Source organism: Neoarius graeffei, chromosome 6 (genome assembly GCF_027579695.1).
Source record: "Neoarius graeffei isolate fNeoGra1 chromosome 6, fNeoGra1.pri, whole genome shotgun sequence".
NCBI classification, from domain to species: domain Eukaryota; kingdom Metazoa; phylum Chordata; class Actinopteri; order Siluriformes; family Ariidae; genus Neoarius; species Neoarius graeffei.
Genome location: NC_083574.1, coordinates 104,875,033 through 104,901,899, shown reverse-complemented (window position 1 = coordinate 104,901,899; position 26,867 = coordinate 104,875,033). Strand labels below are relative to the sequence as shown.

General features: G+C 45.0%; 1 protein-coding gene across 2 annotated transcripts; it reads right to left on the bottom strand.

The window, feature by feature from the left end:
- Nucleotides 1-778: 778 nt before the first annotated feature.
- Nucleotides 779-21,744, bottom strand: zgc:123258 (uncharacterized protein LOC641502 homolog). Of its 2 annotated transcripts, XM_060924267.1 has the most exons (17): nt 21,517-21,744; nt 12,340-12,450; nt 12,078-12,260; nt 11,695-11,784; nt 11,472-11,605; nt 11,253-11,401; nt 10,822-10,918; nt 10,634-10,735; nt 9,475-9,556; nt 9,300-9,374; nt 9,009-9,065; nt 8,869-8,919; nt 7,609-7,708; nt 7,373-7,453; nt 7,097-7,257; nt 4,137-4,170; nt 779-1,653 (listed from the first exon to the last, which is right to left on the bottom strand). In XM_060924267.1, the coding sequence occupies exons 1-17, from the start codon at nt 21,565-21,567 to the stop codon at nt 1,613-1,615; spliced, it is 1,599 nt and encodes a 532-aa protein (XP_060780250.1). In that variant the 5' UTR covers nt 21,568-21,744; the 3' UTR covers nt 779-1,612. The 2 variants fall into 2 exon arrangements, with proteins under 2 accessions (XP_060780250.1, XP_060780251.1); XM_060924268.1 differs by lacking the exon at nt 4,137-4,170.
- Nucleotides 21,745-26,867: the final 5,123 nt, after the last annotated feature.

Genomic DNA, 26,867 nt, shown 5'->3' with positions numbered 1-26,867 from the left:
AATCAGAGTGAAGCTAACTATAGATTTAATATTTAAAAGCACAGCTAGAAAATCAGCCTGATTTTTCCTGGAGGGGTTTCGTACTATAATAACAACATGAGAACAGCATGAGAGGGAAAAAAAAAACCAAAAACCAAAGCGCTTTTGCAATTTAAAAATATAAATAAATAAAATAAATAAATAAACCCTGCAACACCTTTACAGCAGCATCTCAGGGAATAATATAAAATAAATGCAAAGTGTACGGTGCGTCCTCTTTAACATGCAATTATAAATAGATAAAAAGCATGAGGTCATTTTTGAATAAGAAAAAAATCATAGTTGTTTGCAAATTGCTGTTTCAGACAAGGAATAAACTTCCCAGTTGGGGATATTTAATTTTTTTTTTTTAAATCACATAATTTTTAGATTATTTTACTCCATGTGAGTGGGTCTGAGAGTCGAGATTTACACAGACTTTCACTTTGAAGTGCAAGTGTCATTCTTTAATAAATAAAAAAAAAATCATTGGCGAACTGTGGTGGTGTTAATAATAAAAGAGGAATGAAACACTTGGTTTTCCGAGAACAGCACATCCCAATCAATCAACACTGAGGCATTAACAGTGATTCTGCATCATTACACCACCCCAGTGTTGATTATTTTCTAATAACAGCATGACACAGTGTTGAATTCCTCATATAACACCTGGTTAACACACACACACACACACACACACACACACACACACACACACACACACACACACACACACACACAGTGTAAACAGGACAGCAGCTTCAATCCCAGTCAGTAGCTTTATTTCTTATCACATGCTCCAAAGTTTACATCCCTTCAGTTTAACCGATTTGAATTTGTGCTTCGTTAAAGTGTTCGATCATAAAGCACCCGTTAAGGTGTGAACCCTTTAAACAGGCTCAAAGTCTCGAGCAGCAAAGTTAAGGGTCAGTAAAAAATCAGAAAATAAAACAGCTTGTAAAGTCTAAGAACCCTGTGCTTTGATGATATTTAGCCATAAACAGCGTCATCCTGCTTTAATTAAACATCACGGCTACCCCATTCCTCCTGTGAGCAAGAACAAGAATAAAAAACTCAAACATTTGTTCATCTTTGATTTAAGGCATGAAAAGAACAGATTGTTAATGAAGACCTGATTAAACACAGAAACTCTGAAATCATTGTGTAAAAAAAGAAAAAGGCCCCGTTGTACAGGCCGCATCAGCGTGCGCCGTGGCTCCACCGGCTGCGGTATGGCACAGTGTAATACAGGAAGTGAGCGACAGGTCGCGTTAATCACCTGCTCATGGTCACACGCTCGTGTGGAGCTTCTTCTCACTAATGTACCAACACACAACACATCATGAGGAAATGTTGGTGATCTGGATGTTTGTCTCATTTCCGTGGTCACAGTGTCTGTAAAACACTTTGATCATGTGTCAGTGCGTTGTGGGCGGAGTCTGAGGCACTGATTAAGGCCTTTTTAAAAAAATAGATATTAAATGCTATTAAAGAGAGAACAATAAGACTGTATTGGTCCTGATACAGCCAATCACAGGGCTTAAAGTGCCACACACACACACACACACACACACACACACACACACACAGTCGATCAGCACTTCCTCACTGCACTGGGACATTCAGCGTCTCCATCTGTGACACAGAGAGAGAGAGAGAGAGAGAGAGAGAGAGAGAGAGAGAGAGAGAACGTGAGACAGAGAGAGACACACAGAGAGACAGAGTGTGTGAGACAGAGAGAGGCGCGCGCGCACACAGACGGGGAAGAGAGAGAGGGAAAGAGAACGTGAGACAGAGAGAGACACAGAGAGAGAGAGAGACAGAGTGTGTGAGACAAAGAGAGGCACACACACACATGGGGGAGAGAGACCAAGGAGAGAGAGAGAACACGTGAGACAGAGAGAGACACACAAAGAGAGAGAGAGAGGCAGGCACACACACACACACACACACACACACACACACACACACACACACACACACACACAGGGGAGAGACAGAGAGAATGCAAGATAGAGAGAGATGGGGAGAGAGAGAGCGCGCGAGACAGAGAGAGACACACACACACACACACACACACACACAGAGACACAGACAGAGACACACAGAGAGAGAGACACAGAGAGACAGACAGAGAGAGAGAGAGAGAGAGAGAGAGAGAGAGAGAGAGACAGACACACAGAGAGAGACAGACACACAGAGAGAGACAGACACACAGAGAGAGACAGACACACACACACACACAGAGAGAGACAGACAGAGACACAGAGAGAGAGAGACCCACACAGAGAGAGAGAGAGAGAGAGAGACAGAGAGAGACACACAGAGAGAGAGAGAGAGAGAGAGAGAGAGAGAGAGAGACACAGAGAGAAAGAGACAGACAGACAGACAGACAGACAGAGAGACACACAGAGTGCACGCGCGACGGGGAGGGAGAGAGCGCGTGAGACAGACACAGAGAGAGAGAGAGAGACACACACAGAGAGAGACAGAGAGAGAGAAAATGATTATAAGCAGTAAGATGAGTAACGAGTTGTAAAAACCTTTTCAGTGTTCTTACTGGAACATCATCCGTTCTTAAGGCCGTGTTCCGAATATCAGAACAGGAGATGTGTTTTTCCTAATAAGAACACTTCCCTGGCGTTTGAGACACGCCCAGTTCTCTGAGCACAGATCAAGGCTGTGTATCGTTCCTGTCTCTCACACCCCTGCTGACTCGGGCACCGAGATGAAGACAGGAATAAAACACTAAACACACCACGAACACTTATTTACACTCACACAGACACACGCAGTTGTGTTAGCGTTAGCGTTTCAAGCCATGATGGGTGAGATGAAAATGAATGTATGAACGTGTGTGTGTGCGCGCGCACACGAGAGCACGTGTTAGTTCTGAAACACACATTATGCTGCCACAGCGCCCCCTAGAGCCCAGTTATCTGCTGCGGGGAGGGAAGACGGACATGTTCCTTTTATTTTATTTTACCAACTTTACTGGACTGTTACAAAATAAACATTTAAAAAAAAAAAAAGAAGAAATAAACATAATAAAGTAAGTCAGCCCAAAGGGGAGAGCGCGAACGGGCGACCCAGGCAAGGCGTTTCCCCGAAGGTATAAAAGAGAAAAATCATACAATTAAAATTAGACTAAATTGCTCTGTGTCAGCCGCAGTCACGGTCCACAGACCAAGCACATGAAAAGTGCGTATTATAGGTGGAGGTCAGTAATTCAAAGTACAGCTCGAACAGGGATGATCTGAAAACAGGGAGGCTACGGAATTTATCTGGGGAAAATATTTACATCCATAGTTCCATGGTTTAACAATCCTGTTGAAGAACGAGGCCTGATAAACTGAAGTTCTGCAGTGTGCAGGTTTTAAAATTAATTTCGGGTTTTGGGCCCTAGACCGGTCATGAGTTACTGCTCCTGTAACAACAGACAGACAGACAGACAGACAGACAGACAGACAGACACATGGACCCAGACACAGACCTCTCAGAGTGTAATGCAACAACACTAACCGTATCCATATTCAGATTTAAACCTAAAGTGGGCGTGGCCTAATGTAGAAGGATTTTTAAATGACGTACTGTCCCACTCATCCGCAGGCGACACTGTAACCCTGCTCATTTCCCCGTTACTGTTTACATTAATCTTCACGGTAATTCTCACGTTACTGCTTACAATAACGATGATTTTGATGTTTACCTTCACACGAGTTCATTTTCATGACACGGCTCACGTTATCGTTGTTTACGATAATGTTCATGTTAAGCTTATGGCTCATTTTGCTGTTCATGAACATGGACTTTGTCCTGCAAGCTTCACATCTGACCTCACTCGCATCAAAGTACCCACTCGCACGCACGGCTTTCTGATCCGGACCACTGACGCACCGCAGGGTCTGAGAGCATCGACACGCATTTCTAACTTCAGGGCGCCATTACTTTTGAATCCAGCCATGTATGATGTGGAAGCTTTATTGTTCGGTGCAGGGTTAGGAAGCTGATGTGTGAGCAGAAGAGCAGCTCAGAATGTGTGAGAGAGAAGGCAGGTCCCCACACACACACACAGCACATGGAAGAGCAGCGAGTGGGGCTGAAGGTTAAAAGCCCACCTGGTATTAAAGGTTCCCTGGATGAGTCCAACACCTGATGGAAACCAAGTAATGAGAGAGTTTCACACATTTGGTCCAACACACACACACACACACACACACACACACACACACACACACAGTATCCTCTCTCACACTGCAGGGTCACATGATCAGAGTCAGCATACACACACACACCCCTGTCTCTGATCACCTGAGCTGCTGAATGTGTACTGTAACACACACGGCACCCTTTTTTCTCAGCAGCTGGATCACATCATTTACAACGTTATCGTCTGCTCTTCCTCACAGTTCGGACATTTTGGTATCCATGGCAACTTAGTGGGCGGAGACACAGTGTTTTCCACTCAAGTTGACTGAAAACCTGAAGCTCCGTATCGACTACAGATTTTTTTAAATGATGTATAAAAGTTCTAAACGGTGTTCTAGAGGATATATGAACATGGGTTCTGCATGTTTTCATAAAAAAAAAATAAAAAAATTCTTCTACACCCAGATTAAAGGCGTGTTTAAACATCTTATTCACAACTCCCATCATTAAACACACTTACAGGGATGGCAACAGGAAAATTTTATTTCAGCTGAAACTCCGAACGGGGGGTTCAGGGGGGCAGAGCCCCCCTGAAGCTTTAGCCTTTTTACCCTAACCCTCTTCTACCTATCTTCTAGCCATTTTACATGTATATTGTGTGAAAAATACATGATAAAAATAAAGTATCTAAAGTTATTCACCGGCACAACGCAAGGGGGCGCGAAGTCGCTAGGAGTAGTTGGTGGGTGTGGTTAGTGGAGTGTTTATCCTCCGGTTACTTATAATGACTAGAACTTTTTTTTTTATAATGACTAGAACTGGAGTCGTATAGATGTCCGTACTTCCTCAATCAACCGCTCTTCATGCTGCTCCATCTTCACTCGTGTTTTTAAAAATGCCGGTCGTGAAAACAAACCAAACCGGGAAAGTAGGGAAGCGGAAGTGCGTGTACAGCGGATGTAGAGTGGACCAATCAGAGCCCTCTTGTTCATTGTTACACTCGATATGGACCCTTTTCACGTGACGTCACGACAAACGCGGCCGCCATTTTGGACATGTACTACCAGTAGTCTACCACAGCCAGCATTGAGGAACGGCAGCAAAGAAAGTGTTTATTTTCAGCAAGACTTCCATCATGCCACTATATTGTTGTGCACCTGGATGTAGTAACCATCAACAAACAAGGCAAGGTTTATCATTTTATCGGATCCCGACGGAGAAGATGGATAGCGGCCATTAACAGATTGGCAGCCCTCGGCATACCAGCGCTTGTGTAGTGACCACTTTGTTGGAGGTAAGACGAATAAAATTAGCCAGAAAAGGCATTACATTGCTGTTAACATTCTGTGGCGGCGAGTGTGTAACCAAATAGGCTAAAATAACCCATTGTAACCTCTTTGTTCTTCTGTAGTAGCTATTAGCTAACGACATTAGCTAGCGTTGTGTTCCTTTGCTGTTGGTAGACTGTAGGACAGATCAGAGGCAGTGTCCTACAAACAGCGCTTAATTTGAGGGGGAGCAAGCCGGAGCGTGCTCCGGAACCTCGGGCGTTGGCTCCGGCAGCTATTTACACTGGATCCGGTGATCTGACACCTCTTTTGACTATGTAACAAAAAAAAAAAAAACACGATTGTCTTTAGGCTTGCCATCCTTCCACTTGCGAGTGGTAAGTGATCTGCGCTGGGATCACACACACAGCAGCTCAGTCCCGAATCGTGGCTCGTGCACTTCACTCGCGCGCTGTGTGAGCTGCGCAGGGCCGGAGTGCGCACCCTCCAGAGGGCACTCGCTGTTCAGGGCGGAGTGATTTGGAGCGCAGGATGCCTGCGGAGCCGAGCGTATCCGTGTGTTGGTGTTGCTGTGTGCAGATGAATTGTGTATTGGTGTTGCTGTGTGCACACTAATCGCTTTTAAAAACGTTAATCTGATGATCCGCTGATACGGTCTAATGTAAACATGGGCTAAGTGTTCAAAACAAGAGGAACATGTATTTGTCTCTTAAATCCAGGCCGTTCCCTGTAATCTCTAACACTGGGTTGGAGAAAATAATGGCAAATAGCGAGTGCACAAACCATAGAAGGTAAACTGTACACAGCGCCAGGGCAGTGTGATGGTATGTCTACTTTTAGATTGTGTTAGCTGATCAATGAACACACTCGTCACTCGACGAGTTTCACGTCTTTACGACGGATACTTAAATGTGTGTTAGGTATTATTGTTGGTCTAAGCAGTCATTGTAGCAGCTAGATGAGCGAGAACCGAAAGGGTCTGTGCCATAAACCGTTATTTCTGTACGGCGTTGCTAATGTGTCGTTACTGTTGTTATTTCTCCCTCTGCTCGCCCTGTAAATGCCCTACGTCGCTGGATAGCGAAGGTGTTTTCTGCATCTCGCTCCTTTTTCTTGTATGTTCTCTGTTTGTCGCCTTCCTCGCATTCAAACCAATTCGAGCCGAAGTCTGCTACATGTCCAAAATGGTGGTCGAAGGTCACGTGACTGAAAAGGGTCTATAGAAGCTTCCGTTGTTCACGAGACATGTGGTTTCGATACGATTTGACACTAATCTCGGTAGCAGCAATAAAAGTTAGGTACCTAACCCCCCCTAAAACTTTTCTCTATGGATTTAGACGTTCCACAAAAATGATAAAATTGAAATTCAAAACGGCGGATTTCCGCCGTTCGGCGGAAAATTGCCATCCCTGACTTATTTTCCATGCGATTTTAAATCCTTTTTAACGCTTTCTCATTTATTTTTATTGTTTTATTCTCGGTCTGATTTTGGAGTCACCCGTTACTCATCAGATACCCAAATGTCCAGTCTTTATTATTTTACTCAGCAAAGCAAATCAGAAGCGGCGTGTTACTCGGCGTAAATAATTATTACACGGTCCAAATCACAAACCGATCAGACGCCTGATCCAGGCACTCACCTGGTACGTGGTTCCGGCCCAGAACTGTCTGAACTCTTTGCGCTTCCAGGCGAGCAGGCTGCTGGTGAGCAGAGTGAACGGGACCAAGTACAGCAGAGCAGGCTGACCAACCCTCGACAGCAGCATGACCACGAAGGTCAACACCAGGCCCAGAGTGTACGCTGCACACACACACACACACACACACACACACACACACACACACACACACGCAGTCTTACAGGTATTGTACCTTTAAACAGGTGGGATTTGCATGCTGCATTCTAGCTTTATTACCAACAACGCAGGAGGTGTAGTAGACTCTGTACGAGCTGCCGATCCAAACATCAAACCGGTGACAGTACGCCACCAACAGACCTGCACACACACACACACCATCAGGAGTTACAGCTAGTACACAAGGTACCGTTTCTACAGGAAGTGTATAATGATGCCGTTACACATCCCTGTGAACTCCGTGCTCCTGTTCTACACTCTCACATCAGTGTTCAGTGTGTGTTCAGGTTCCTCACCTGGAATGATGATGTCACCATAACCGAGGATGGAGAACTGCATCTCACACAGGTTCTCAGCCCACGCCGAAAACCGTGGAATACGCATCACCACAGGCAACTGTGCATTCACACACACACACACACAAGTGAGAAGTGAGATACGTACCTCCACATGACAGCACTGTTAATTTTAGAAGACAAGAAGAGTGAAATTCCTCTCTGCATTTAACCCATTTGAAACAGTGAACACACACATATGAGCAATGAGCACACACACACACACACACACACACACGAGCAGTGGGCAGCTATGGTACAGCTACAGCCCCCGGGAGCAGTTGGGGGCGGGGTGCCCTGCTCAAGGCCACTTCAGCCATGATACTCAACTCCCCTCATGTTTTGATTCCCAGAACCAGCAGGGTTAAAACCAACAACCCTTTGGGCACAAGACTGCTTCTCTAACCTTCAGGCTATGGATGCCCCCATTCTGTTTAATTTATAATCTATAAACCATAAACACACTGAATTATAACAGACACAGGCTCCGCCCTAAACCCTACAATCACTTCTACTGAGACTTTTTGATGGCGGCTGTTTTATATCAAAATGTTTATACACTGTTATTGTCAGTGTGAAGGAGTATATATATATATATATATATATATACACACACACACACACACACACACACACACTACCGTTCAAAAGTTTGGGGTCACCCAGACAATTTTGTGTTTTCCATGAAAAGTCACACTTTTATTTCCCACCATAAGTTGTAAAATGAATAGAAAATATAGTCGAGACATTTTTCTGGCCATTTTGAGCATTTAATCGACCCCACAAATGTGATGCTCCAGAAACTCAATCTGCTCAAAGGAAGGTCAGTTTTATAGCTTCTCTAAAGAGCTCAACTGTTTTCAGCTGTGCTAACATGATTGTACAAGGGTTTTCTAATCATCCATTAGCCTTCTGAGGCAATGAGCAAACACATTGTACCATTAGAACACTGGAGTGAGAGTTGCTGGAAATGGGCCTCTATACACCTATGGAGATATTGCACCAAAAACCACACATTTGCAGCTAGAATAGTCATTTACCACATTAGCAATGTATAGAGTGGATTTCTGATTAGTTTAAAGTGAAAAGAACAGTGCTTTTCTTTCAAAAATAAGGACATTTCAAAGTGACCCAAAACTTTTGAGCAGTAGTGTGTGTGTATATATATATAAATAAAAAAACAGCCCCACCCAACTCCCTACAGAACAGAGCAAACCTTACTTTTTCATATGAGGGCGTAGGATCTGCAGGAACGACCACATCACCACTGCCCTAAAACACACACACACACACACACCTTAGTGTGTTAATGACTGTTATCGCACGCACACACACATGCGCGCACACACACACACACTTACCTTTTCTCCTCCAGCACCCGGGCCGAGAGCAACTTGCACCATAATACTCTCTCCGTTCTATAAGTGATCACACACACACACACACACACACACCTGTCAGCAAATATTAAAAGTTCATTGTTGTGTCCTCAAGTGTAAATCATTCCACTGAAATAAACCGTATCATCACACCACAGCGCTGCTAAATTCTGGATTCTGATTGGTCAGAAGGTGTTGATTAGTTTCCTATATCAGCACCACACCCAGCGGTTTATTACTCAGAATGCTTGCTGTTTAACAGGAGAGACTCACAGGTGTGAGGAACGGCGTGATGAAGACGAAGAAGACGTCATAAACGAGCAGCAGGCTGAGCAAGATCACACAGATCTACAACACACACACACACACACACACACACACACACACACACACACACAGTCATAAAGTGCAACAGTTCATTAGGACTAAATGAAGTTCATCAAAGCACCTTGTAATTAGACAGTGTGATGGTCTTCATGAAGTTTAGACAGAAAGCGATCCCGAGCACGTCCTGTAGGATCCAGATCCACCTACACACACACACACACACACTGTTCAAGCCCTTCCAGTGATATGACTACAGACACACAGTCAATATAAGAAACGTTATTTACAAATCTCATATCACATGACACAGTGAAGCGAATGAAATAATTATCAATAAAACTTTAAAGCTGTACGGCCTTTCAGATTTGTCAAGTGTAGGTCATGAAAAGAATTTTCCCGACACCAACTGAAAGCTACTGAATTCAAATCACAGACTTCCAATTTTATTAATTTTTTAAAATAGAACAATTAATTAATTTTAGAGCCTCATGGCTCTAAATTCTCCGCTATTTTTTCCTGCTTCCCCATGACCCAATACAAGATACTACGTCATGCATCACGTGGTGGGCTTTCCCTGTTCACGCAAGGCATTGTGGGATACAAATTTGAAACAGGAGAGAAAAATGGAGGGCGTGAGTGTGCGAATGAAACGTGAAAGAGCGACTACAGTAACGGAAAGAAAGCGAGAAGAAAAGACGTTATGTTCTATACGAAGGAAAGGAAACGCAGGACCAAACTAATAAATATGGGCGCTCAGCGAGCACCTCGGTGTGATCAGCTGTTCGTTTAGCGACAGAATGATGGACCTGTCAGTGCACGCTCAAAGGTAAACCTGTAGATGGCAGTAATGCAACACTGTGGATGCCAGCTGCTGTAAAACCCAAAAGAAGAAGAAGGTAAACCTGCGCATGCGCACACGGACTTCCTCTGTCTGCCTGACTGTGCCAAGCGAGCGATTTCATGCACATTATTTGCTTTAATCCCCTCAAATTAAATAACCTCCCAGCCACAGAATGGCCTGATATTTTGTCAGATATTACAGAAATAAACATAAATCACAATGACCACATTTCAGACGGAACTAAATTTCACCGATTTTATGAAATCAAAAGGCCGTCTAGCTTTAAAGTACTGAAATCATTTTACTTAAAAACAAAACAAAACAAAACTGCATAATTGTTACTTCCTTATTCTTAGAAGAACAGGAACAGGGTAGAAATTCAGACCACATCTTCCTGTTATTGTGTGTGTGTGTGTGTTAAAACATGTTCATGCAGTACCTGTCCTCATTTCGGTAAACACCCCAAACCACAGCCAGCGTGATGCACACAGCAGCAAGCAGCAGATTCCTCACAGAGAAGCTCTTCTCCCCAAAGGACACACTGACACACACAATGTATGCGGATATTTACGTTCTCAGTAATTCAGAAAATCTTAGTAAAGTGTAGCAGCCCGTGTGTGCGTGTACCTGATCTTACTGCACCCCACTGCATTCAGTAGCGCCTCGAGGCAGCTGTAGAGTCCTGTCGCCGACGCCAGGCAGAAGATCACGATGATCACGTACACTGTAATCAGAATCAGAATCCTCCAATCACAACTGCTCAACTGCAATCAACCAATCAGAAACAAGGACCTGAACCCTGACCGACAGCCGGCTGCAAATGGCCAAATCACAGAACACTAATCTCAACTAGTCAATCATAAACCCCAATCACAACCACCTGATTAGAGTCAGCCAATCAGAACGGACCGCTTCAAAATAATCAGAACTAGTTGGTTCAAAAAAAAAAAGCCAATAACAACTGGCCAATGAGAAACAGCCATTAACCAGCCACCCAACACACTTCCTGGAATCTGCAGGGACACTGACCAATCAGAGTGCAGGGAACAGCGACTCACCGAGGTACCTGTAGAAGAAGTACATGAGGACGAGCATCACACACATGAGCACGACGAACAGCAGCACCTTCATCGGCGAGTAGAGTGTAAGATCCCCGCTGTCTGATCGATCCTCTCCTTCAGAGAAGACCGTCACACTCTGCTTTGCCCTACACACACACACACACTTTCATAACCGTTTCTTTTTAAACTCTGACCTCTGATTGATATCTCACTGACTTCTCAGCTGCCCCGCTCCAGAAGCCGCCCATAGCCACAGTAAAGACGGCAATCCCAAGCATGATGAGGATGCTGGCATCAAATTCAGCGGTGGGCGGAGCATAGAGCTGCACCTTCATCTCACCTGTAAACACCTGACACAGACGGGAGGGGCTTTAGAGCTCAACTCCACTGAAGAACGCACTTCTGATATCAGGTGCAAGCAGTTAAAATACACCTCTACCTTTTGCGCATCCAGGACGTCGCGGTACCTCATAAGCGCCAGAGGGATGGTCACTTTATCACGCTCGCTGGCGTTGGCTGATGGAGTCCTCTGGGGTGGGGGGAGAAAGAGCCGTTACTGAGAACTTTAACACCGACTCAGAACCACAGCACCGTACTACGAGAATGCGATATGGTGCTGTGAGGGTTTGGAAGGTTGTTATAAAGGAAATCATGAAGACGGGACTTTAATAAAGGATGGAGGTACTGCGTTAGCGCTACAGAATCAAAGTGATGTTTGGAATAATTATTATTATTGCAAATTAATTCTGAAAAACCCTGTGGGAGAATAAATAAAGTTGTATTGTATTGTACTGTAATAAGAAACACGTGTGATGGAAGTACCATGGCCTCCTGGCTGGCGATGAGGAGCACTGAGGCCCCGAGCTGCTGAGCCACCTCAGCTTTCTGGATTAATTCACAGCCTCCATTCATCACACACACCGCCGCACCCTTCACCGACTCTGGCGTTACTCTGCCCACTTCACACAGTGTAGTCGACGTCAGGTTCACCAGCTTGTACTGCACCTGCACACACACACAATGAAGGTAAGTTATGATGCTCTAGTGTGTGTGTGTGTGTGTGTGTGTGTGTGTGTGGACTTACAGCATCACTAAGAGAGCTGGAGATGTTGGTCCACGATGCATTATAAACGAGACAGTAGTACTTATCGAGGATCCCATCAGAGACGTGCAGGACGGCCTCACGGCACTCGCGCTGAAGGAACACAAACCAAATTAAAACATCTACTCGGCATCATATTACAGTGCTACAGGAAGGCAGAGAGCTCCACAAAGTGTTCACAGGTCAATAAAAAGTTATTAGAGTGCTTCGAGAAACTGGTAAAACCCCACAAGAAGACGCTGCAGCAGGGACGGAACAGTCAAGTCAGGTCAGTTTATTTGTATCGCGTTTTTAATAACGAACACTGTTGCAAAGCTGCTTTACAGAAAATTAAAGACTTTAAACAGATGATCTAATTTCAGCCCTAATTTATCCCTGATGATGAAGCCTGAGGTGATGGCGGTGAGGAAAAACTCCCTCAGACGACATGAGGAAGAACCCTTGAGAGGAACCAGACTCTAAAGGGAACCCATCCTCATCTGGGTGATAACGGATAGCGTGATTATAAATAACTCACTTCTATAACTGTGTCCTACAGAGTCACAGAGTACAACTGTGTCACCAGGAAATTCATTATAGTTTAACAGGGAGTCTGATTTGTTAAAGTTATCAGCTGTTCATTGATGGAGACTTGAGTGTAAAACTGTTCATGACAACTGCAGTCCTAAAGTTATCATGGGGATTGGAGTCCAAAACCATCAGAGCAAAACCATAAGTGTCCAGAGCGTCTTCTAAGTGTGCTTTTTTCTCCCCCGACTGTCCATACGGAGCCGTCCTCCACAGGAGCGAAGTGATGAGACTCCAGCCAGAAGTAGGGCATCAGGATGGATTGGGTGGGTCTGAGGAACAGGAGAGGCCAGCACCATTGGTGTCTCAGGATCTCAGGAACAGTATATTCATTTTTCTTAAAAATTTAACACAAATGTTTCTAGTCCTGGGTCTGACTTTAAACTGCAACCAGTGGGGAGTCTCAGGTCCAGGACTTGAGTATTGGGGAAAGTGGAGTTACCCCTTAATCAGCATTGCTCCCAGGTCCGCTCTGACCCACAGTGGTAGCACCTGCCTGGGTTCCAGCTATGGGTTAAATCATACATAAGGCGCTGGCAGCGGGGCACTTTTTGGTGCAATGCGGCAGATGAACCCAACAAGGTCAATGGTACACCACCAGATGGCATGCAGAGAAGCCACTCAAATGGCCAACAGATAGGATCACTCAGCAAGTCAGTTGCCACTGTTGGGTAACTTCCATACCAGTCAGGTCTGTGGCACTTTTGTGCACCACTTGGCATCAGGTCTGGAGGTCCAGAGAGACAACATGATGGGGACACAACATTGTCTTACCTTACTGTGCAAACCGCTTCATTGGGAGAGGAGAATAGTATGCAAGAGCTCATGAGGCCAGACATTCCGTGGTGGCTCAGCCAAGCCATTCACGCGGCCGGTGCGGGCAACTCTGTCGCTCTGGTGCGGGCCTTGTGGCCCATCTACATTTCTGTGCATCCTAATGAAGCAGTCATCACTGCTAGCAATGGACAGCCAACAATGAAAGCACTGGAGTGGCAACTGCATGGCAGCTGTTACTGTACTCTTAACCGTATTACTAGGACATATTTCACACAGTATTTTAAGAGCATTTATTGTATAAAACTGTAATAATAGATATAAATACAAAAAAAAATGTTCTCAAGGAGGCGGCACGGTGGTGTAGTGGTTAGCGCTGTTGCCTCACAGCAAGAAGGTCCGGGTTCGAGCCCCGTGGCCAGCGAGGGCCTTTCTGTGCGGAGTTTGCATGTTCTCCCCGTGGGTTTCCTCCGGGTGCTCCGGTTTCCCCCACAGTCCAAAGACATGCAGGTTAGGTTAACTGGTGACTAAATTGAGCGTAGGTGTGAATGTGAGTGTGAATGGTTGTCTGTGTCTATGTGTCAGCCCTGTGATGACCTGGCGACTTGTCCAGGGTGTACCCTGCCTTTCACCCGTAGTCAGCTGGGATAGGCTCCAGCTTGCCTGCGACCCTGTAGAACAGGATAAAGCGGCTACAGATAATGAGATGAGATGTTCTCAAGGAACTTCAATCTCTGGGAAAAAAAAACACTTCATGAAATACAATAAAATAAAGCTGCACAAAGTGGAAATCAAGTACAGCAGGACTGGAAGGGTCCTTCTTTTCTCCAACTCGAACACATGAAACTCTCAAAATGCAAAATTCGCTGGACATAAGTAGCTCTTCTTCAGTTACACTGCTGCAGGAATCGGTACGATTGCTTCTGCTTGGTCCAAGATAACTTCTCTTTGCAACAGTCCAAGTGCAACTCTACACTTAGTGCAAATTCCTGTTTGATCCAGTTTACTCACCCAGCCTCATTACAGCCAGGAAAACAAGTCCGTCAACAATTTCTGGCTTCAGCACAGATTTGTGGCAGGTCACTATGTTGCCACCAGTGCGGAATGCCCTCAGGGCTTCCCTCAAGTCTGGGGCCATTGATTCTCCAGTGCGCTCGCTCATCAGGGAAACACGAAGTCTGGAAACATTTGCTGCACAACCCTCAGCTGTCGTTGATTAAGTAGACGGTCAGATGTACAGTACGTAAAGCTCCATAGTATGACTTGGACCACAAGTCAGTGGTGGTGTTTAATTTCACTGAGTTCCTTCTCCACACCCTCAGGGAACCTGTTGTCCAGTTCTGCCATTTCAATTTGGCAAAAGTGTTTGCAGCCAGGTAGCATGCATCAAGGATCGAGTGCTTCGATTACGTCTTTAAAGCTTTTTCTATCAACTAACTGAAAATAACCCATGTCCTTACACAAGTACACAGTGATGGCATTTGTCTTGTCATGTTGGTCCACTGATGACTTTTTCCTCATAAGGACAGCCTTTGGAGAATCCCTGAGAAAGCAATGTCTGATCTGCATTGCCAGCTTTTTTCTTCCCACCGCTGCTTGGTGATTCAGTTGATGTTTGCAGAGGACGTATACTTTTCCTTTCCTCATATTCTAGAACATGTTTGGACTTGAGATTTGAGGCAATAGAAGGATTGTTTGCCCTTGCAACCACTATCAATCTGCAAATTATGTCATATCATTTTCTGCTCCTTGTCTGACTGAACCGTGTCCATCGGGTGGAAGCTGAACCAGTCTTTTTTACCAATTCCTCCTCCTCTTTGTTGTGTGCAGCACTTTCAGCCTTTTCTTCAGTCCCAAACAAAGCACCATGGGCTCTCGCGTTTTCCAGACCATTCGCTGGTGCAGGTTGGTGATGAAGACTAGGCACAGTTTAGTGGATTGCTGCCTCCCACTTGTGGAGTCAAAACTCATTCCGTACTTTCTGTACTGTTTACTCTGCCCACCTCTTAGGTACCACAGGACACTTGGCACAGTGCTACCTGAACGTGTTACAGCAGGATTTTCTGTCAAGCCATAACATATACCTATAACATCTTCCTGCAGGGCTATGAAATGTTCCTGTAAGGTTTCTTATAACATGTTTTACAGAACTACTGGAAAGCGTTAAAGTCAAATGGAAAATTATTACAGTCCCACGAAAATGTGTTACAGCCCCAAGGGAATGCATAAGAGCACTACAGGAGCATGTTAAAGTGCACAGGAACGAATTCCATTCCTACAGGAATGCGTAGGGCTGTACCACCTGCCTACAGGGCTGTAACACTTGGGCAATTCCATGTAAATGTCAGCCTCACCATGCAAAAAGAAAGCAACATGTAATACATCAAAACCACTCCCAGAGATCTCACCTAGGCCTGTATTTTACAGATGTGAATAAGTTGAACCAATTTGTAACCAACCTAATATGTCACTGTCAGTCTTTCTTTCTTATAATGTAAAACCCAAGCTAAAATCAACTTTGATCATGTACAATTCTATATTATTGCCACAAGCCACAGAAATGTATGCTAAAATCCACAAAACAGCAAAACAATAGCCATCCTAAATATTATTTAAGAACTTTGATAGTTTTAGCTGATGTTTAGAGAGTTTTTCAAAGGGTTATGGTGGTTAAATTGCTGATTTTCTAAACATGCCATGTCTATTTCAGACGCGTCACATCCATAACAGAATTTCGTCACATCCATAACACTGACTTTTCCTTCCGAAACTCTGCATGAAATACAAAATATTTTAAACAAAGATTTTTTAATATTCACCTTGGACCCCTCTATCAAATGGATATCTCCATTTCGACATTAGGTTTACGATTTCACAGAGTTTGATAAAAATGTACAGTCACCCAAGAAAAGTGATACTTTTTCTGTCACATCCATAACGCATCTTTTATTGGCATTTTCTGGCATGCCCTAGATGTACTATGGGAATTGTTCTTGTTCTATCACTTCTCCAGTATGGTACAGCCTTAAAATATGCAACACCTGTTTAAATACTGGGAGACAATAAAACAAGCACTGGGTCATTTGTTGCCATTTTGAGTTCAAGTGTCACATCCATAACACTGGACTTGCTTAAAGCTGTAACACCTGACTATAGGGTTTTAACACCTGCCTATGGAGCTGAAACACCTTCCTGTCGGGCCAGAACACCTTTAAAGTTGTAACACTTGACTATAGGGTTGTAACACCTTCCAATGGAGCTGAAACACCCTCCTGTAGGGCTGGAACACCTTCCTGTAGGGCCGTATACCCTTAAAGCTGTAACACCTGCCTATAGAGGTGAAACACCTTTCTATGGAGCTGAAACACCTTCCTGTTGGGCCAGAACACCTTCTTGTTGAGCCAGAACACCTTCCTGTCGGGCCGTATACCCTTAAAGCTGTAACACCTGCCCATAGGGTTTTAACACCTGCCTATAGAGGTGAAACACCTTCCTATGGAGCTGAAACACCTTCCTGTCGGGCCAGAACACCTTCCTGTCAGGCCAGAACACCTTTTAAAGCTGTAACACTTGACTATAGGGTTTTAACATCTTCCTATGGAGCTGAAACACCTTCCTGTCAGGCCAGAACACCTTCCTGTCGGGCCGTATACCCTTAAAGCTGTAACACCTGCCCATAGGGTTTTAACACCTGCCTATAGAGGTGAAACACCTTTCTATGGAGCTGAAACACCTTCCTGTTGGGCCAGAACACCTTCCTGTCGGGCCAGAACACCTTTTAAAGCTGTAACATTTGACTATAGGGTTTTAACACCTTCCTATGGAGCTGAAACACCTTCGTGTCGGGCCAGAACACCTTCCTGTCAGGCCAGAACACCTTTAAAGCTGTAACACCTGACTATAGGGTTTTAACACCTTCCTATGGAGCTGAAACACCTTCCTGTCGGATCAGAACACCTTCCTGTCGGGCCAGAACACCTTTTAAAGCTGTAACACTTGACTATAGGGATTTAACACCTTCCTATAGAGCTGAAACACCTTCCTGTCGGGCCAGAACACCTTTTAAAGCTGTAACACTTGACTACAGGGTTTTAACACCTTCCTATGGAGCTGAAACACCTTCCTGTCGGGTCACAACACCTTCCTGTTGGGCCAGAACACCTTTTAAAGCTGTAACACCTGACAATAGGGTTTTAACACCTTCCTATGGAACTGAAACACCTTCCTGTCGGGCCAGAACACCTTCCTGTCAGGCCAGAACACCTTTAAAGCTGTAACACCTGACTATAGGGTTTTAACACCTTCCTATGGAACTGAAACACCTTCCTGTCGGGCCAGAACACCTTCCTGTCAGGCCAGAACACCTTTAAAGCTGTAACACCTGACAATAGGGTTTTAACACCTTCCTATGGAACTGAAACACCTTCCTGTCGGGCCAGAACACCTTCCTGTCAGGCCAGAACACCTTTAAAGCTGTAATACCTGACTATAGGGTTTTAACACCTTCCTATGGAACTGAAACACCTTCCTGTAGGGCCAGAACACCTTCCTGTCAGGCCAGAACACCTTTAAAGCTGTAACACCTGACTATAGGGTTTTAACACCTTCCTATGGAACTGAAACACCTTCCTGTCGGGCCAGAACACCTTCCTGTCAGGCCAGAACACCTTTAAAGCTGTAACACCTGACTATAGGGTTTTAACACCTTCCTATGGAACTGAAACACCTTCCTGTCGGGCCAGAACACCTTCCTGTCAGGCCAGAACACCTTTAAAGCTGTAACACCTGACTATAGGGTTTTAACACCTTCCTATGGAGCTGAAACACCTTCCTGTTGGGCCAGAACACCTTTAAAGCTGTAACACTTGACTATAGGGTTTTAACACCTTCCTATGGAACTGAAACACCTTCCTGTCGGATCAGAACACCTTCCTGTTGGGCCAGAACACCTTTTAAAGCTGTAACACTTGACAATAGGGATTTAACACCTTCCTATGGAACTGAAACACCTTCCTGTCGGGCCAGAACACCTTTTAAAGCTGTAACACTTGACTATAGGGTTTTAACACCTTCCTATGGAGCTGAAACACCTTCCTGTCGGATCAGAACACCTTCCTGTCAGGCCAGAACACCTTCCTGTCCGATCAGAACACCTTCCTGTTGGGCCAGAACACCTTTTAAAGCTGTAACACCTGACTATAGGGTTTTAACACCTTCCTATGGAGCTGAAACACCTTCCTGTCGGATCAGAACACCTTCCTGTTGGGCCAGAACACCTTTTAAAGCTGTAACACTTGACTATAGGGTTTTAACACCTTCCTATTGGGCTAGAACACCTTTTAAAGCTGTAACACTTGACTATAGGGTTTTAACACCTTCCTGTTGGATCACAACACCTTCCTGTTGGGCCAGAACACCTTTTAAAGCTGTAACACCTGACTATAGGGTTTTAACACCTTCCTATGGAACTGAAACACCTTCCTGTTGGGCCAGAACACCTTTAAAGCTGTAACACTTGACTATAGGGTTTTAACACCTTCCTATGGAGCTGAAACACCTTCCTGTCAGGCCAGAACACCTTCCTGTTGGGCCAGAACACCTTTTAAAGCTGTAACACTTGACTATAGGGTTTTAACACCTTCCTGTCGGATCAGAACACCTTCCTGTTGGGCCAGAACACCTTCCTGTTGGGCCAGAACACCTTTTAAAGCTGTAACACTTGACTATAGGGTTTTAACACCTTCCTATGGAGCTGAAACACCTTCCTGTCGGATCAGAACACCTTCCTGTCGGGCCAGAACACCTTCCTGTCGGGCCAGAACACCTTCCTGTCGGGCCAGAACACCTTTAAAGCTGTAACACTTGACTACAGGGTTTTAACACCTTCCTATGGAGCTGAAACACCTTCCTGTCGGGTCACAACACCTTCCTGTCGGGCCAGAACACCCTTTAAAGCTGTAACACTTGACTATAGGGTTTTAACACCTTCCTATGGAGCTGAAACACCTTCCTGTCGGATCAGAACACCTTCCTGTCGGGCCAGAACACCTTCCTGTCGGGCCAGAACACCTTCCTGTCGGGCCAGAACACCTTTAAAGCTGTAACACTTGACTACAGGGTTTTAACACCTTCCTATGGAGCTGAAACACCTTCCTGTCGGGCCAGAACACCTTCCTGTCAGGCCAGAACACCTTTAAAGCTGTAATACCTGACTATAGGGTTTTAACACCTTCCTATGGAACTGAAACACCTTCCTGTTGGGCCAGAACACCTTTAAAGCTGTAACACTTGACTATAGGGTTTTAACACCTTCCTATGGAACTGAAACACCTTCCTGTCGGATCAGAACACCTTCCTGTTGGGCCAGAACACCTTTTAAAGCTCTAACACTTGACAATAGGGATTTAACACCTTCCTATGGAACTGAAACACCTTCCTGTCGGGCCAGAACACCTTTTAAAGCTGTAACACTTGACTATAGGGTTTTAACACCTTCCTATGGAGCTGAAACACCTTCCTGTCGGATCAGAACACCTTCCTGTTGGGCCAGAACACCTTTTAAAGCTGTAACACCTGACTATAGGGTTTTAACACCTTCCTATGGAGCTGAAACACCTTCCTGTCGGATCAGAACACCTTCCTGTTGGGCCAGAACACCTTTTAAAGCTGTAACACTTGACTATAGGGTTTTAACACCTTCCTATTGGGCTAGAACACCTTTTAAAGCTGTAACACTTGACTATAGGGTTTTAACACCTTCCTGTTGGATCACAACACCTTCCTGTTGGGCCAGAACACCTTTTAAAGCTGTAACACTTGACTATAGGGTTTTAACACCTTCCTATGGAGCTGAAACACCTTCCTGTCAGGCCAGAACACCTTCCTGTTGGGCCAGAACACCTTTTAAAGCTGTAACACTTGACTATAGGGTTTTAACACCTTCCTGTCGGATCAGAACACCTTCCTGTTGGGCCAGAACACCTTCCTGTTGGGCCAGAACACCTTTTAAAGCTGTAACACTTGACTATAGGGTTTTAACACCTTCCTATGGAGCTGAAACACCTTCCTGTCGGATCAGAACACCTTCCTGTCGGATCAGAACACCTTCCTGTCGGGCCAGAACACCTTCCTGTCGGGCCAGAACACCCTCCTGTCGGGCCAGAACACCCTTTAAAGCTGTAACACTTGACTATAGGGTTTTAACACCTTCCTATGGAGCTGAAACACCTTCCTGTCGGATCAGAACACCTTCCTGTCGGGCCAGAACACCTTCCTGTCGGATCAGAACACCTTCCTGTCGGGCCAGAACACCTTTAAAGCTGTAACACTTGACTATAGGGTTTTAACACCTTCCTATGGAGCTGAAACACCTTCCTGTCGGGCCGTATACCCTTAAAGCTGTAATACCTGCCTTTGGGGCAGTAAATTGTTCCAAGTTCTTTACCGACAGAAATTTCACTGTGGGTCTATCAGTAATCTGTCAGTCCCCAGAACTGATGTGCAAATCAGTGCAGATGTTTTCTGCAGGCAGGAGCTGCAGTGCTTGTCCAATCAGAGTGTGAGTGAGAGTGGTTCAGCCTGTCAGGCCTGTAGTGTAGAATCACTGCTGGAATTCCCCACTCAGTTCAGTTCCTCAGCACTGGAGAAAGGCGGTTTACTCACTGCGATATAAAATAAACAGACCCTGTTGAACCCTCCGCAGTCCGAGCTGTGTTTTATCCGGGACTCGGCTGTAAGCGGACTGTAGTGAAGTAACTCGGAAATAAAATCCCCAGTGTGAGTTTCCGCGTTAGCTTCAGTGCTAGCTCGCTAACTCACCTCCTCACACAGCAGAGTGACGACCACAATGATCCACAGTTTCGCTGTCATTCCGGTAACATCTGGCTTAAAGACGCCGATTCGGTACAAAAAAAAAACACTTAACAGTTGTTTAAAGCTGGATTTAAAAAGGCCCCGGAGTTTCTAGTTTGTTTTGACAGTTGACATTCTGACTGGCGCTTTTCTTCCCACGCCGTATTCCGGTAAACCCCGCCCCTTCTGCGCTCCGATTGGCCAGAGTCATGGAGCGACAGAGCGCGTCACTTCCGCTCCCGGAAGTGAGCAACAAATGGAAGCAGCCCAGTGTCTGTGATGCAGCTGTAAAGGATAAACTGCTGAAAGAGTTGAGTGGTATTTATCAGCAGGTCTGAGTCACAGTAACCCGTGCAGTGAAGCATGTTCCTGAGCATTTCTCACTAAACCCGGAGATTTAGGGAATGCTGCTGGACTGATTGTGATTATGATAAGACTCAGCCCGTGCCTGGAGCAGGCCCTCTCATGTGGTATTACTCTAATATGCAATGGGAAACTAAATTATAACTAAAAGCAAGCATTTCCTGAAGAAAGTCAAGTGACTGCTGTGCAGCAATGATAGCAATCGGTTGTGGTTACCAGGGTTTATTAGGTGGTTGCTAAGGTGTTCTTAGGTGGTGTCTAATGGCTGCTGGTGTCGTGGAAACTCTCAAACTCTCCCAAGCAAAAATGATTCAAAGAGGTTGCAGAAAAGTTTAGACCTTTATTAAATCAATTAACAAAGGCCGAGTTTGGTCTGCAGAGTGAACTGGTTCCAAATCTCAAATCATCCATATTTATAGTATTCCACCAATCCCAGACTTACACTCTCTCTTCCAAGATGCCCAAAGTGATGAGATGCCCATCTCATCTCATCTCATCTCATCTCATTATCTGTAGCCGCTTTATCCTGTTCTACAGGGTCGCAGGCGAGCTGGATCCTATCCCAGCTGACTACGGGCGAAAGGCGGGGTTCACCCTGGACAAGTCGCCAGGTCATCACAGGGCTGACACATAGACACAGACAACCATTCACACTCACATTCACACCTACGCTCAATTTAGAGTCACCAGTTAACCTAACCTGCATGTCTTTGGACTGTGGGGGAAACCGGAGCACCCGGAGGAAACCCACGGGGAGAACATGCAAACTCCGCACAGAAAGGCCCTCGCCGGCCACGGGGCTCGAACCCGGACCTTCTTGCTGTGAGGCGACAGCGCTAACCACTACACCACCGTGCCGCCCCCTTCATGAACTCTTTACTGAAAATCAACATGACTGGCTTTGAATCAAAATACAATCATCCATCCATCCATTATCTGTAGCTGCTTATCCTGTACAGCGTTGTGAGTGAGATGGATGCTTTTCCAGCTGGCTATGGGTGAAAGGTGGGGTTCACCCTGGACAAGTCACAAGATCATTGCAGGGCTGACACTCAGGCCCTGTCCACACAGCAACGGATTCAGGTGAATTTGATAAAATTGTTTATCGTTTCGGCCTGGCGTCCACACAGCACCGGCGTTTTGGGTGCCCCAAAACGAAATCTTTTGAGAACGGGTTCCAGAGTGGAAAAATCTGTCAACGGCGCCGTTGCAAAGTCGTCTGGATGAGTAGAACGGATTTGTTTATGATGACGTCACAACCACATGACTGTAAGTGCTTCATGCCGGGTAGAAGTGTAACAAACTCAATGCGAGTTGTCAACAAATAAAAAGGAAAAAAAGGAGCGATCTCACCTCTTCAGATGTTGGTTTAAGTCCGACAATACATTCCTCAAAAAGGGCGTAGAAGAACAAAGTAATCCATCAACGTGTAGCATTCAATTTATTCCAGACCATTAAAGAATCTTGGAGGATATCAGAATGTTGGTGTACCAGCTTCCATCTACCCCCGTTCATTCCTCTTTCCGCGTCTCCATTCAAAAAACGAGCACATGATTTAAAGGGACTATATCCATAGGATAGAGAGTGAGGAGGTGTGTGCGTGTGACAGTGACAGGGAATAACCTAGGCTTATGCTCGCCCTGAATTTCTCTTAAAGTGAAGGCAGAAGAACGTTCAGTGCCTGGCCAGGCTTTCTATGTATTAATTTACATAGACGTTTTAATATGAAATATAAATAAGTGTCTTAGACAATAGATACTATTTTATGCTACTGATTAATAATCAAAACTTTATGTGGCTGATGCTACAGAAGAAGGGGTTTATGCGCATGCGTAAACCCCTTCTTCTATTGTTCTGGTGTCTCCGATGGGACCGTCTTACAGCGCACGTAGCGGTGTGGCATGTGTATTGCATCGTTTTCAGCAAGCGTTGCATTGCCATATGTACCTGATATTTTACTGATCCGTTACCCATGTGGACGCGATATTTAGAAAAAAATCTTGTTGCCGTTGTTGTGTGGATGTAGCCTCAGAGACACACAACCATTCACACTCACATTCACACCAACGGTCAATTTAGAGCCACCAATTATCCTAACCTGCATGTCTGTGGGGGAAACCGGAGCACCCAGAGGAAACCCACACAGACACGGGGAGAACATGCAAACTCCACACAGAAAGGCCCTCGCCGGCCACAGGGCTCGAACCCAGAACCGTCTTCCTGCGAGGCTAACCACTACACCACCGTGCCGCCCAAATACAATCATCATAAACCAAATTATTGCTTATATGATGACATTAAGGATATAAAATCACCACACTGGGGTGTTGTATTTTCTCAGGTGTACTATGTGGTTGCTCGGGTGCACTAAGCACGTTTGACAGATCTTTCACAGTGCAGGTAAGTGACGTAAGGTAGAGTCTTTTTGTGAGTCTGCTCAGTCAGTGCAGGCAAACCTTATGAACACAACAACACTTTAATATCAGAAATCCTCAGGAAAGCAAAGGAGGATGAGTTATACTAACCAATTCAATCCGATTACTCCAGGATTTTGTGGCATGGAACATAGACATGTAAACATAGACGCTGCCTTCTGCGTAGAATCATACGTCATCCTTGCCGCCATGTTGGATGTGGCAAAGTGGAGATTCTTCAGCCGTCTCTGGTATAGCGTCTAGACAGTAGCCGAGAATAAAGATGCCTCATTCATGTGCTGCGTTTAACTGTACCAACAGGTTTACCATCCAAACGAGATCACATGGGATTACCTTTCACAGGTGAGACTGGAAAAATACTTTTCATTGTATTTGGTCATTATAACGTAATTTTACAAACAGATTTTTCTGACTTTGTGGCTAATATGAAGTCTCACGCATAATAGCTGCTCGGTGAAACCTGTCTCCAAACAACGAAGTATTTCCTTCGTAACTACGCTGATTGTTGTTAGTTGCTTAGCTAACTTTTCACATACTATGTAGGTTTCCCAAAAATAAAGACATGAAAAAGCAGTGGGAGACAGCTGTGCGACGGGAAGGGTTTTCTGCTACTCCGTCATCCCTGCTCCGCAGTGAACACTTCAGAACGGAGGATTTGGACAGAACAGGTCAGACAGTCAGGATCAGAGAGGGAGCTGTTCCTTCAGTCTTCAGTTTCCCAGCTCATCTCCACCGGGTAGGTGTAGAGTTATAAGCAGTGAGAATTAGAGAATACAGTGCCACACTATGATGAGCGTTTTTGAACGTATGATTAACCTTTCTGAATGTGAAGCAATCACATGGAGCAATCCCATTGTCTCATCTCATCTCATTATCTCTAGCCGCTTTATCCTTCTACAGGGTCGCAGGCAAGCCGGAGCCTATCCCAGCTGACTACGGGCGAAAGGCGGGGTACACCCTGGACAAGTCGCCAGGTCATCACAGGGCTGACACATAGACACAGACAACCATTCACACTCACATTCACACCTACGCTCAATTTAGAGTCAACAGTTAACCTAACCTGCATGTCTTTGGACTGTGGGGGAAACCGGAGCACCCGGAGGAAACCCACGCGGACACGGGGAGAACATGCAAACTCCACACAGAAAGGCCCTCGCCTGCCCCGGGGCTCAAACCCAGGACCTTCTTGCTGTGAGGCGACAGCGCTAACCACTACACCACCGTGCCGCCCCAATCCCATTGTAATATGGTTTAATTTAATTTTTTTCCATATAGCACTGTGTATTGCAAAAATTGTTTTTGGAGACATTTTATAGCCTATCTGCACGGCATTTAATGAAAGTGATGCGGAGACGGCACGGCACGGCTTCAGCAGCGTAAGCACAGCACATTATTCTACACGATCCCCGCTGAGCTCCAAAACATGCCTTGATGTGTAGATATCGTTAGTAGCCTACGATAGTAGCAGCGGAATTAAAAAAAACAAGTTTCCGATAGCTTGATTCCGGTATCGGCCTGCTGCATGTTGAGGAAATTTAGGTCACACCTCCCACGGAATATTGACGGGTATTTCGCACACGATTTATAACCATCACATTAAAAGTTATATGTGTTGTTTTGATGCCTGTTTGTTTCCCAAATATATACGTGTGTGTCTTAATGGGTGAATAAAAGGCATCGAGTTAAACATTATTGTAGAAAGGGGCTTTATGAAGTTCAGTCCATTTACTTGCATTGGTTTATGGGGAAGATTTGCCACATCCAATATGGCGGACACTCTGACGTATCCCAGCAACGGGCCACCAGCTCAATGCGGCGTCTATGTTTATATGTCTATGGTATGGAATATATTCTAAAATGAACAAATAGACTGGGACCAAAATCCAGAATTGTGACACCCAAAGGCATTTTTGAGGCAAAGTCGGCAAACAGTCTTATTTTGTCAATTTGGGTGTGCCGAATTCAAATCTGCAATATGCCGAGCTCTATCTGACCTCTGTTGACCTCTAGAGGTCATTGAACTTTGGGCCTGTAAACGTCTCAGCTGAACCCAGTTTCTCAGCTTTCTAAGGAATGAAATGTACTAAAATGATTAATGAAGTTAGCAAATGGCCTTGTTTGTTAAATGTTTGGGTGCTGAATTCATTTTTCATTTGTAAAACGACATATGACCTCTGATAACCTCAAGGTCATTAAACTTGGCCTATAGGCCTATGCATTTAACGGCATTTTTAAACTGACTTTACTCCCCCAAAAAGAATATGAACAGAAAAAAAACAAATAGAAAGGAACAAATACAACATTAAATGCCAGTCCATGTACATGACTTACTTTTCACAATGAGAATGCCTCGGCGATCACCTTACATAACATTGCATTACATTTAGCGGTTATTGTTTATACAAAGCTACTGAAAAAAGGACAGATTCAGCAGCATACAAAATGTGGGGGCATACAGGGGATACAGGTTAATCAGGGTTAGTATATATGAGAGTTTTTTTCTTTGTTGTTTGTTTT

What these genes read in the sequence shown, in the direction of transcription:
- zgc:123258 (XM_060924267.1), bottom strand. Translation starts at nt 21,567, where the DNA reads ATGACAGCGAAACTGTGGATCATTGTGGTCGTCACTCTGCTGTGTGAG. An exon ending in TGGAGCGGGGCAGCTGAGAA is followed by an intron (nt 11,402 to 11,471) that starts GTCAGTGAGATA and finishes GTGTGTGTGTAG; the next exon opens with GGCAAAGCAGAGTGTGACGG. An exon ending in GTGGGGTGCAGTAAGATCAG is followed by an intron (nt 10,736 to 10,821) that starts GTACACGCACAC and finishes TGTGTGTGTCAG; the next exon opens with TGTGTCCTTTGGGGAGAAGA.